This window comes from Silurus meridionalis, chromosome 9 (genome assembly GCF_014805685.1).
Source record: "Silurus meridionalis isolate SWU-2019-XX chromosome 9, ASM1480568v1, whole genome shotgun sequence".
In the NCBI taxonomy this organism is placed as follows: domain Eukaryota; kingdom Metazoa; phylum Chordata; class Actinopteri; order Siluriformes; family Siluridae; genus Silurus; species Silurus meridionalis.
In genome coordinates, this window is record NC_060892.1 from 1,057,017 (window position 1) to 1,070,865 (window position 13,849).

At 39.7% G+C, this 13,849-nt stretch overlaps 1 protein-coding gene across 1 annotated transcript in view; it reads left to right on the forward strand.

Annotated features, from left to right (window-relative positions):
* Positions 1-13,849, forward strand: part of hcn2b (hyperpolarization activated cyclic nucleotide-gated potassium channel 2b) — a 48,122-nt gene that overhangs the window by 25,196 nt on the left and 9,077 nt on the right. Inside the window, exons 4-6 of the mRNA XM_046858275.1 lie at positions 2,598-2,816; positions 10,517-10,663; positions 10,743-10,983. Coding sequence (XP_046714231.1) covers positions 2,598-2,816; positions 10,517-10,663; positions 10,743-10,983 — 607 coding nt within the window. The remainder of the gene's footprint in view (positions 1-2,597; positions 2,817-10,516; positions 10,664-10,742; positions 10,984-13,849) is intronic.

Genomic DNA, 13,849 nt, shown 5'->3' on the forward strand with positions numbered 1-13,849 from the left:
TTGTTTTAAAAAAAAGGAGAATTTTTAGAAGTCCACGACCACATCTTAAACAGGGGTGCCAATAATTGTGGAGGGCACTGTATATGCTATATACAGTTTTTAGTGCAACAAATGCTTCCATCCAGAAAACGTCTTTTACATATTTAAACAAGACACTGCTACAGTAACTGCATACTGCATCTTTTACAATAGCATGACTTTATAGTAGAAGAGTCCAGGTGCTGAACTGACCTGCTGCAGTCCAGACCTTTCACCATGTCAACATCATCAAGCAAAAGCACAATAAAGGAAACCCAGAACTGTTGATCAGCTAGAATCCTATATCAGACACATATGGGACAACATTCCTCTCCCAAAACTTCAGCAACTGGTCTCCTCGGTTCCCAGATGTATATGGACAGAAGACGCAATGCTACACAGTGGGAAACATGGTCCTGTCCATACTTTCTTAAAACGTGTTGCAGCCATCAAATTCTAAATGACCTTAAAATGGTATAAATTCTCAGTTTAAACATTTGATTTGTGTGTGTGTGTGTGTTATTGTAAATACAGTTGTGTTCAAAATTATTCAACCCCCACTGAAATTGATTGTTTTGGTCGGTTTGACATTGATTATGATCATTCAGTCATCCTGCTTACAATTAAATCAAAGAGGCAAGTGTAGGTCAGACAAATATAACATAACATTTATAATGAAATAACCACAAATGTCTTTTCTGAGCTCACATCATTATCAGTTTTATTCAACCCCCAAGTGACATTCAATCTTAGTACTTAGTACAACATCCTTTTACAGTTATAACAGCTTTTAAACGTGAAGCATAGCTTGACACAAGTGTCTTGCAGCGATCTACGGGTATCTTCGCCCATTCATCATGGGCAAAAGCCTCCAGTTCAGTCACATTCTTAGGCTTGCGCACTGCAACTGCTTTCTTTAAGTCCCACCAGAGGTTCTCAATCGGATTTAAGTCTGGTGACTGCGATGGCCACTTCAAAATGTTCCAGCCTTTAATCTGCAACCATGCTCTAGTGGACTTGGAGGTATGCTTGGGATCATTGTCCTGTTGAAAGGTCCAACGTCTTCCAAGCCTCAGGTTTGTGACGGACTGCATCACATTGTCATCCAATATCTCCTGGTACTGAAGAGAATTCATGGTACCTTGCACACGCTGAAGCTTCCCAGTACCTGCAGAAGCAAAACAGCCCCAAAGCATGATTGACCCCCCGCCATGCTTCACAGTAGGCAAGGTGTTCTTTTCTTCATAGGCCTTGTTCTTCCTCCTCCAAACATAGCGTTGATCCATGGGCCCAAACAGTTCTAATTTTGTTTCATCAGTCCACAGAACACTATCCCAAAACTTCTGTGGTTTGTCCACATGACTTTTGGCATACTGCAGTCGACTCTTCTTATTCTTTGGGGACAGCAAGGGGGTGCGCCTGGGAGTTCTGGCATGGAGGCCTTCATTACGCAGGGTGCGCCGTATTGTCTGAGCAGAAACTTCAGTACCCACATCTGACAAATCTTTTCTCAGTTCCTCAGCAGTCACACGGGGACTTTTCTCCACTCTACGCTTCAGGTATCACACAGCAGTCGAAGACAGCATCTTCTTTCTGCCACGACCAGGTAGCGTTTCAACAGTGCCCTTTGCCTTGAATTTGCGAATAAAGCTTCCTATGGTGTCTCTTGGTATGTTTAACATCTTTGCAATCTTCTTATAGCCATTGCCCTTCCTGTGAAGAGTAATCACCTGTTCTCTTGTCTTCCTGGACCATTCTCTTGACCTCACCATGTTTGTAACCACACCAGTAAATGTCTAGAAGGAGCTGAGTATCACAGTCATTTTAAAGCTGCCTAATTGGTGCTTATTAGGCTTTATTGCTGCTCCCTGATATCCACAGGTGTTTTCAATACCTGATTGAAAACACTTCATTGAACCTCTGTTCTTCAGAGTGGTAGTCTTTAAGGGGTTGAATAATTATGTCAATGAAGAATTCACAAAAGAAACATTTACTACTGTATTACAAAACTAATTGATGTCATTTTAGTTGCATATGGTTCTTTAAGAAGTCCTTGTAGGATTTCATTCTGAATACAATTACAAATGTACACTAAATTCCCTAAAACCATTTACAGCATTGGGGGTTGAATAATTTTGAACACAACTGTATAATATAAATGTATGAAATTTGCAAATCATGGCATTCTGTTTTTTTTGTTGTTTGTTTGTACCAACTTTTTTGGAATTTGAGTTGTAGTTTGGTTTAGCTGCATTGCTGAGTTCCCCCCTGCTTAAGGAACCACAACAAGTAAGAAATACATTAGGATTTAATCTCAAAGAACGCTGCATATGTAAACGCATCAACCAGAAAGAGAGTGTGAGAGGTGCAGGCCAAGACAGAAGTTTGGGTGCAAAGAAAAACACTTCTTTGTGCTTTTTAAAGGCTGAAACAGAAAGCATGGGTACTGAATCTATCACAATGAAACTGCAAACAGATAAGAAACTTTTGGTTTTATAGCAAACAAGCTTCTTAGAGATACATGTTTAGTGATAATTGTCTTAATGAGAACTAATAACCACTTATTAATTTCTGTGCAGAACGACTCCTGGAGCGAGCTGTACTCCTTCGCCCTGTTCAAGGCCATGAGCCATATGCTGTGTATCGGGTATGGACGCCAGGCCCCGGAGAGCATGTCTGATATCTGGCTCACCATGTTGAGCATGATCGTGGGAGCCACCTGTTACGCCATGTTCATCGGCCACGCCACCGCACTCATCCAGTCGCTGGACTCGTCACGCCGCCAATACCAAGAAAAGGTGGGAAAGGTTCTCCTTGAGAAACACACACCTGCACGCGCTTGTTACATGTGCCATCTAATGTTTGATCTCAGCAGATCAAAGTCAGCAGATATCTCCTGTTTAGCACGAACAGGTCTGCTCCGCTGACCACTGATGCTACACAGATCTCTGGGTAGTCTAGATCTGGCGTCTCTCCCGTCTGATCCACCGGGCGCAGTAATGGCTAGTGCTTTGATTCTCACAGTGGCATCTGGTGGTTTGTTTACTGCAGTGTCCCTGCGTTGCAGCTCATCTCCTCATGTCTCCAACCATTTGGCACCCTATTAGATCTTTGTGTTGTGTAGTTTGTTTTGATCCTGCTCTTTTCCAGACCTGGCCTTTTTTAAAATCTTTTCTTGTTTCTTAAAAGAGATTTTTTCTAGACCGCGGTGAGACCTAAAAGAGAAACAAGTATTCTCAGCGAGTCAATGGAACGTCATGAATAGTAAAGGAGTGTTGTGATATTAATGGAAAGTTCTTCAGGCCATCAATCAATTCATATCACGGAAGGGGACATTGATGAGAACAGCAAAGATGTACTGTATATAAAGAAAACACGGGCAGCAGTAGGTTCCTCTGTCGCATTACTACCTATGGAAATAGGGCATGCAAGTTCAAAGCACATTCAGAGAACACTGAGGTATTCCAAGTAGCCTCTATAATTCATTTGAGCAGTGATTTAACCCAGAAACTGCTGAAGATTAGCACTGTGGTTAGGGCCGACCTTCCAGTGTGTGCAGCTGTTTGAGGGATTAATCTGGCTGTGCTGTTTACACAGATCATACTGATTAAGTAGTAAAGTCTTTGTTTGAATGGAAAGGGATAAATACAAACCCTATGAGGTGGAAATGTTAGTATAGTGTTGTTTATGGAGAAAGACCAGAGGCTGACGGTGTAGGATAAAGTATGATATGAAATTAACTCTTCGGATCGCATACGATTTCTGGATTTATATCTGTTACATGATATTACTGAAAGAACTCTGTATTGTAATATTCACATCAGATCTTTGAGATGGATTTGACTTTATTGGTCATGACACCAAATATTTCCATAATCTCTTGTATCTGTGGAAGAACATGAGTAGAAGTAAGGCCTGGGCTAGAAACCTTTACACAGACAGGAACCTGAGAATCAAATCAGGGATTCATGATAGTTAGTTATGAGTTGTTTTGTTAGTTAGTTAGTAGCAATTATGCAAATTGACGTGCAGATAAATATATGTACAGCAAACAAATATGAGTTGGTATCAAAAAGTTTCGAGACTGTTTACAAGAAAGTATTTATTTATTTATTTACGTTTCACACTGTCGCCTTCAAAATAGTCCTCTTACACAGCAATACAGCTCCCAGTGTTCTTCTGGAACGTCCTGGAAGTCTTCTTTCCGAAGTGTGTCGAGCATCTTCTGAGGTTCACGCTGGATTTCAGCAACGGTGTCAGAACGGCGAGTTTTGCGCTGCATCTTCATCTTCATGAAGAGGGTGTAGTTTGCAGGAGCCGAATCTGGAATGTAGGGTGAATGCGGATGTGAGTTTATGTTGTTTTTCTTGCGAGAAACTCACGTATGAGAAGAGCTTGGTCACAAGGGCGCACATGGTCAGAATAACACACGTCTTCAGATAAGCACCAGTTCCACAGCCCCTGATGTACACAGGACCATGTCTTTTGGCACTCTGACTTATGAAGTTCGGTGCTCCTGTGACTGTGTATGCAGCCTTGTACTGCCCTCTGTTGTCATGTTACAAAACTAGTGTTGAAACCTTTTGATACCAGCTCGTGTTAAGGCTATGGGCAGTGTAGAAATGTGTGGAAGCAGGTGATAAAGTACACTATATACTGTATATATACATGAATAAATGTTGAGAGGTTGTATTAGTGCAGGATGTGTGTAAGGCACAATAGTGTAGAGAATGTGGGATATAAAAATGTATATTGATGAGGCAGTAATGCTACAATGCCGCCCTCTCGGTTACAGTTATTTCTATTGTTGGACTTTCATGCAATCTTTAATAACCAGAATATTACAAAAGTATATTTTCCCTGAAAATCCACCTCTACTGTATTATTATTTTTTAATAACAATGTGACCTAGCAAAACGACGAGACCATCACGAGTGCTCAGAAGATCTCGTCACAGGCGGCAGACATTCCTTTTTATTAATCATTACAGTGCGTCTGGGCTGAGCCGAGCGCTGAAAGAGAGCTGTCCAACGTGTGGACGCTTCTGGCAACAGAGCCATGGAACACTCTTAAGAGCCTGACAAAAGCCATTCTTTGAACAAGATAACGTGTACTGTATAATGGGAGAAAAGCTAGCAGCTTGGTTTCCACGATACGGAGCAAACAGACGTCTACAATTCCTGCGCTGGGATTGAATGGCACTGATAGAGACGTTGGTGCTGCTGGAATTAGTTTGGAAAAGCTCTGGTATGGACTAGGAGCTGCAGTAAGCATGCATTTGGGTGTCGATAGGAAAAGGTTTTTATAGATATGAACCAAAATGATAAATGAATCCAGCCTGTAATGCAAGACATAAACAAGATCACACATTTATAAAGACATCAATTTCAACTTAAGACATAAGACGAGGTCTTTAAGCATCACATCAAGTGCTTGTTGCTGGTTGGACGAAGTGTAGTGATCATCATTTTACCTTTAACAAGTTGATGTGTACCCCTGTGCCCTCCAGGTCATGGCCTGTGTGTAAACATCAGTACAGTATGTTCTACACACTTTCATACATGTGTACGTGTCTTTATATACACTCACACATACAAACAGATATAAATAGCTATGGCCTATCTATAACCTGGAGTGGCCTGAAGGTGCTAGTTTCCACTTCACCACAATGCGTATGTATGTGTGTGTGTGTGTGTGTGTGTGTGATTATGAGCTCCCTGTTTTTCACACTTGTGATTAGACCGTCCCTTGTTGCCCAATTAAGTCCTACACTGTTTTGTACACAGTGTTTTCCTGATTCGCAGTACAGCAGTAAAGCACTAAATGTTATGTAACAGCAGTGCACTCATTTTAGCGACTGGTCTGAAAGGTAAAGCATTCAGGGTTAATTCCTTAAAAGTTTACCCACTTAAAGACTCTTCCTACTAGGTGTCCCCAAACGTTTTCCTGCGAGGGGTTTGGTCTGTAACAGAAAAGCACATGAGCCAGAGTGACTACCAGTAGTATAACTGATAACTGATTAATTACATATCCATCAATACTGAACTTTATTACAAACAAATATGAATATGAATATATTCATTAATAAATATAATAAAGTATTTAAAGTCTTGTGTGTAAAAACAAACAGCATGTTGCTTCAGTGATTCGCCTCTAGAGGCCGCTCTTGCAACCACAGCAGACTGGAAGCCGGAAAAACTATCGGTATGGATTTTTGCTGATAGTTCCAGAGATCAACTATCTGTACCTCAAACTCTAATAAAAACCAGGGAATATTTTAGTTTGAAATCCAAACTTTACTATCAAACGCAGATATAATATTAATTAAACAAAGATTTAAAAATATGTCTCTGGCATTGTTCAGAAGGACGTTCCATAGTTTGGGGACCCCTGATTTTTACAGTCTGGAAAATTTTAGAAATGTATATAAGTGAGGTTTAGAAGAATGTGAATGCTGACTGCACCCCAGGTCTCCTCATCTTACCTACAGCAGTACCTGACTTTACTAACACCCTTGTAGCTAAAAGAATCTCCACAAAATCTAGGGGACATCTTCCCAGATGGAGGTGGAGGTACCAATAGAGGTTATTGAAACATGCAAATGGGGAATAATGCATCCAGAGATGTTCAATACAATCGTGAGCCTCCTTCTTTGTTTTGGAGAAGAACCACATACAGTTGGAAAAGTCAGGTGTCCCAATACTTTAGTCCATATAATGTATATGTGATTGTCATTAAATGAAGAGCTGCAGAACATTTCCTGTATTTATCCATCCTTCATCCATACATCATCCATCCATCCATCCATCCATCCACTGACAGGCAGATACACTGCTCTGATTCAGCTGAAGGTTACAGCCAGATGGATTTATTGTGAAGATGTTTTGCTGGAAGGATAAAGCGGTTCATCTGTAAGATCTCTGTAATTATTGCAGTGTGTAAGCTTTTAGCCTATTGCATAATAAGAGTTGGATTTGGCGCGTTGTGGAAACAATGCTGTTGTGTGAACACTCATCTCGTGAGCTCGAAAGCTGGTTCAAGGCTAAAAGGCAAATTACACAGTGCGGAACCTACGCTTGTATTTACCACAGACAGAAAAACACTCCTTCCTGACTTGCTGACAGGTGTGTATTCATTCCTTCTATTTCTAAAAAAGGATACTGGATTGTAACCATGACAACAAGCATTACTAGTGGTGTTACTGGACCCATATCACACTATACTACTGGTTTCACTCTCATGTAACTGACGTTTAAATGAATGAATAAAAAATAATACAAAGAATCTGAACTGAAAGTCAGTCGTCGTAGTTGAACAGGACGGAAAGTCAGGTGACTTTTATTAAACAAATCAGAGAAGAAAACCATGAAAACGCAAATATCACCTGGACTAACACGAGTTCAGAGTGAAGTGTGTGTTCCATTAAACAGGAAGTTAAAGGTGTGTTGGACTTCAGGAGAATCGGCTGCGGTGATTCTGTAACTCAGAGCAGACTGGAATTCAGTGGTTTGTTTGGAGAAAAATCTTCATTCGTTTATTTTGTCTTTTACAGTAACGCAAATATAAATATATTTAGCAGCACAGATACCATTCTTTTTATCCCTTCTTTTTCCTTCCTTCCTTCCTTCCTTTCTTTCTTTCTTTCTTTCTTTCTTTCTTTCTTTCTTTCTTTCTTTCTTTCTTTCTTTCTTTCTTTCTTTCTTTCTTTCTTTCTTTCTTTCTTTCTTTCTTCATGTCTGCCTCTTTCCCTTCATCATTCTGTCCTTATTACTTTCCTTCCTTCCTCTCTGCTTCCCTAGCTGTTATTTTCCTTCTTTTCAACTTTCTGCTCTTTCCTTCATTGCATCATTTGGTATTTTCTTCCTCTTTTCCTTCCTTCCTTCCTTCCTTCCTTCCTTCCTTCCTTCCTTCCTTCCTTCCTTCCTTCCTTCCTCCCTCCTTCCTTCCTTCCTTCCTTCCTTCCTTCCTTTTTACTCCTGCCACCCTCTCCTTCTCTCCCTTTCCCGTATTACAGCCTTTGGTTCTTCTATTTTCCTATTTTCTATATTCCTTTCCTACATTGCTACCTTTCCTCTATCTTTCCTCTATCTTTCCTTCCCTCCTTCATGTCTGCCTCCTTCCCTCCATCCTTTTGTCCTTACTATGTTCCTTTCTTCCTTATTTCCTATAAGCCTTCCTTCCTTTTTCCTTTCTTGTTCCCTTGATGCCTCTCTCCCTGTATATTCCTTCCTTCCTTCCTTCCTTCCTTCCTTCCTTCCTTCCTTTTCAACTTTCTGCTCTTTCCTTCATTGCATTATTTGGTATTTTCTTCCTCTTTTTCATTTCCACCTTCCTTCCTTCCTTCTCTGTCCATTCTTCACTCTGTCCTTAACTTCTTTTTGATTTGATACCAAGTATTTATAAGAGACGTATTTTTGATATCGATGCTGTTATTAATAGGAAAAGATTTTTGGTATAATTTTATAGTTAAAAATAATTTTGAAAGCTTTCATTATTAAATCACCAATAAAGTGACGTTTCTTCAATTCATTTATTAAAAACTGTTTAAACAAACTATAAATATAAAATTCCACAAACCAAATTCAGACTCATGTTTCTACGTTCCTTTTGCTTTACAGGATTCTGTGAAGGAACGGGTTGAAGGTTGATGTTTTTCCCCTTGAGCCTGTTTCTGTATCTGCTTTGATTCCTCCTGCTTTTAAAAAGTTCTCTCAGAAGGTCCAGATGATGCAGAAATCCAGAAAGATCCAACTGAACCCTGACTTTTCTGTAGGATGGGTGGAGAAGAAATAGTTTATGTTCAGGTTAAATAAGTGTTAATTATGTTTTTAAGGAAAAAACTACACAGGATCCATATTTTAATGTAAGAACCGTCTCGATTCTCTCCATTACACCAGCAGTATAAAAAGTGTGGAAATGTCCATACCAGAGAAGAGGAGAGGAGAAGGCTGGAGAAGGTTGGAAGAGATGTCACTGCATTAAGGTCTGGCTGAATGAATCACACGTTCTGAACGAAAAACAGTAAATTTTGAGACTGTGCTCGAGTCTGATGAAAAGTCTGACTGTGTGAAGAAGCTCTGGTTGGTCCTGCAGTCTTCAGCCGGAGCTCGTTAAAGACACACGGCTCTGTTTTATAAAACATCTAACACTTTCCATGTTTTATGATCTCAGCTGAGGGATTATCAGGCATGCGGAGCTGAAGGACGAGTGGATGAAGAGATGAAGGGCATGTTGGAAGCCTCTTATTCCTCTGTAATGAATTGAGATATAATTAGATCAGGATTAGATGCGGATTACAGAAACAAAAGGTTTTGAGAAATTGTTTTGTAATTGGGGATTTTCATCATTTCACCTCCGACATCAGCTCAGGGGAACGAGTGTGTGTGTGTGTGTGTGTGTGTTTGTGTGTGTTTCTTCCTTCCGTAGTTCCTTCTTTTGTCTTTCAAATCATCTATCCTTCTTCATTTCTCTGTTCCTCTTCTCTTCTTTCTGCCCTTCTTTACTCTTTATTGTCTCCTTTATTCCCCTTTTTAGTCCTTCCTTCCTTCCTTCCTTCCTTCCTTCCTTCTTTCTTTCTTTCTTTCTTTCTTTCTTTCTTTCTTTCTTTCTTTCTTTCTTTCTTTCTTTCTTTCTTCCTTCCTTCCTTCCTTCCTTCCTTCCTTCCTTCCTTCTTTCTTTCTTTCTTTCTTTCATTGTTTCCTTTATCTCTTTTTAATCCTTCCTTTGTCTTCCGACCTTACATAATTCCTTCTTTCCGTTCATCCTTCCTTCCTTCCTTCCTTCCTTCTTTCTTTCTTTCTTTCTTTCTTTCTTTCTTTCTTTCTTTCTTTCTTTCTTTCTTTCTTTCTTTCTTTCTTTCTTTCTTTCTTTAATCACCTCATCAGTAGTATGTTTCAGTAACTGATTGAAGAGAAATAAAATGAGGAGATGAGAAGTGAAGGTTTGTGACAGGAGAAGTTCTGTCAGTTACAGAGACGTTGGTGGAACATCTGCAGTTACATGTGGCAGATCAAAGCTGATTCATGGTCATTTTTTTATATAGATGGTTCTACAGCACAGAATGTCTTCTAATTAAAAGGTCATGAGTTCATATCACAGCACCACCCAGTTGCCTCTGTTGGGCCCTTGAGCGAGGCCCTTAAATCTAAGTCACTCTGGATTCAGGAATAAATGCTGTAATAAAACATTTTGTTTTATTTATTATAAATATTTTTAAATAGAGCAGCAGTTCATCAGGATGGAAATCTCACCTGCTCCTGAGTCTCATCCTGAGTCTAACCCTGGTTGATGTCTCCTAGAATAGTAACAGAAGCCCAAACAGGAAATCCATTCTGCCTTTCTAATTCTGCAGCCTTATCTGTGTGAAGGATCTTCACCAGCATGCTTCTCGCTCAAGTAAATAAACAAGATGGATGGAAATCAGGAGATGGAAAGAACATGCTGTTGCTCTGACACACAGAACCAAACCCATCTGTCTGTATTCTTTTGCTCTTTTCAGTACAAACAAGTGGAGCAGTACATGTCCTTCCACAAACTTCCAGCTGATTTCCGACAGAAGATCCACGATTACTACGAGCACAGGTACCAAGGCAAGATGTTTGATGAGGAGAGTATTTTAGAGGAGTTAAATGAGCCACTGAGGGAGGTGAGTCCCACACACACGTTGTAGAATAATTATGAATGAAATGTAAACGTTTTCACTCAGTGATGATGTTCATCTCCAGGAAATCGTCAACTTTAACTGCCGCAAGCTGGTGGCCTCCATGCCGCTGTTCGCAAACGCAGATCCCAACTTTGTGACCGCTATGCTGACCAAACTCAGATTTGAGGTCTTCCAGCCAGGGGATTACATCATACGTGAAGGGACTATCGGCAAGAAGATGTACTTCATCCAGCATGGGGTTGTGAGCATCCTCACCAAAGGCAACATCGGCATGAAGCTTTCTGATGGATCTTACTTTGGAGGTAAAAACCAAACATGGAATGAAGAAAGAAAGAAAGAAAGAAAGAAAGAAAGAAAGAAAGAAAGAAAGAAAGAAAGAAAGAAAGAAAGAAAGAAAGAGCATGTGAAGGAGTGAGACAGAGAGGAAGGAAGGAAGGAAGGAAGGAAGAAAGAGAATGGAAAGCCAGAAAGGGAGAAGAAATGAGGCAAAAGGAAAGAAAGAAAAAGATGGAAGAAAGGAAAAGACTAAACTAAGAAGAGAATACAGAGAAGGAAGGAAGAAAGAAAGAAAGAAAGAAAGAAAGAAAGAAAGAAAGAAAGAAAGAAAGAAAGAAGAAAGAAAGAAAGAAAGAAAGAACATGTGAAGGAGTGAGAGAGAGAGGAAGGAAGGATGAAAGAGAATGGAAAGCCAGAAAGGGAGAAGAAATGAGGCAAAAGGAAAGAAAGAAAAAGATGGAAGAAAGGAAAAGACTAAACTAAGAAGAGAATACAGAGAAGGAAGGAAGAAAGAAAGAAAGAAAGAAAGAAAGAAAGAAAGAAAGAAAGAAAGAAAGAAAGAAGAAAGAAAGAAAGAAAGAAAGAACATGTGAAGGAGTGAGAGAGAGAGGAAGGAAGGATGAAAGAGAATGGAAAGCCAGAAAGGGAGAAGAAATGAGGCAAAAGGAAAAAAGAAGAAAGATGGAAGAAAGGAAAAGACTAAACTAAGAAGATAATACAGAGAAGGAAGAAAGAAGGAAGGAAGAAAGAAAGAAGAAAGAAAGAAAGAAAGAAAGAAAGAAAGAAAGAAGAAAGAAAGAAAGAAAGAAAGAAAGAAAGAAAGAAAGAAAGAAAGAAAGAAAGAAAGAAGAAAGAGCATGTGAAGGAGTGAGAGAGAGAGAGGTGTGAGGGAGGGAGGGAAGAAGAGCTAAACATTTGAGTAAAGGAAACAATAAAGGAATGAATAAAGAAATTCATAAAATAGACATAAGGAACATGGGGAAGAAAAGAAGGAGGAAGAGCAGAAGGAGGAAGGAATGAATGAGGGAAATTAAGAGGAAAAATATGAGAAAACATTAATGAATTGTTTGATGAATATAAAATTTTATAAATGACCTCGGGGATATCTTAACCCCGGCGAATCAAGTGTGAAGATCTTAAGGGATCTAAACCATGATCTCCACCACCACGATCTAAACACCACCTCTGAGAGAACACAGAACAGTGTGTGTTTCTCCAGTTCAAGTCTTGAGATGTATAGAATCTATGCCAAGGAGCCTCAGAGCTCATATTCCACCGAAACCTCATGAACACAAAATACTTCATAACAATATAATAATATAATTCAACACTATATAGAATATAAAATATGTGGACACCTGAGCATGAGATGTTTACGTGCTTCTTTTAGAACATCCTACACTGCATTAAATTCCCATTTGCTGTTATGATAACGTCCACTCTTCTGGGAAGATGTTCTCTTAGATTTTGTGGAGATTCACTCAGTCACAAGGGTATCAGTTTAGTCCCTTTGTTGGGTCTCCAGGTTTAAGTGAAGCTGGGTTTCATTCTCAGCTTTAAAAGACATCCAAGGAACAAACTTATGTAAATTTATAACATATAAATTCAACATTTATAACCTCTTTATCTCCATAAAGCTGCTGTTAAAAATGCTCTACAAATAAAACTGAATTGAATTAAAACTGTTTGGAGAAGGACCACATACACAGCTGGAAAATTCAGGTGTCCCAATAATTTTGTCAATTCAGTGTAGGATATTTCAACATTTATTTAATTTCTTGGTGTCCAAGGTGTCTCCATTTCCTGAGAAACTCTCAAGCACATCAATATCATCATATGAGTGGAAAGACGAGAAGATCGATGCTGAAGTTTCATTACTACGTCCCATTCCAGTGATTTTCTGATCCGTTATACAGAGCAGAGTCTCTTCCCCACATCTTCGGCCCATCGGCCCTGAAGTTCACTCACCTGGGAATGTGCCAGGAGTCTACGAGTTCCAAAGGAAGGCCGAAAGATCCAAAACACAAGGCTAATTAATTACACCTAATTATCAGACGTTAACGACAGAGTCATTTGTAATGTCAACCTTCCAAGTGCGAGGACGCGAGTTTGACTTTAGCGAGACATTTACGGATTCTTTACTGGAGTTTGTCTTTAAATATACTGCTGAGTACGCAAAATGTTTAAAATGCACCATTATTACTCAGGAACGCGACTTGTGCACTAATGAAGAGAAGTGATGCAAGCCTGAGCTTCAGTCGATCACACACACACACACACACACACACACACACACACACACACACACACACTCACTTTTGCATGACTCATGCAGATGTTCAAGGTCATACGCTGACGTTCTCCTTTTCTTCATTCTTTCTAAAGTTTGGAAAAAAAAAAACATAACGCATATACACTCTCAAAAGTATTGGGACATCTGACTCTTCCGACTGTATGTGTTTCTTCTCCAAACTGTATTCATTTAAATCAGAGCAATTTTAACAATAAACATTGTCCCAAAGCGGCTTTACAGAGATAAAGAGGTTTTCAAATCTGATTTGTTCCCCACAGTTAAACTAGGAGACCCCAACCTGTTCCAACATGACAAAATCCAGCTCCATGAAGATCTGCTTTGCATTGGTTGGAATGGAAGATCTCCTGCTATGGAGCTCCAGCCCTATTGAATATGATGAATGTTAACTTTGACTGCACCCCAGAACCTTCTCACCTTCTCACCTTCTCACCTTCTCACTACCTGACTTCACTAACAGCCTTGTAGCTGAATGAATTCATCTTCCCAGAAGAGTGGAGAGAGTTATAAGAGCAAATTAGGACTAAACCACATACCATACTTATGACCAGGTGTCTGCAAACTTTTGCCAATTTGGTGTA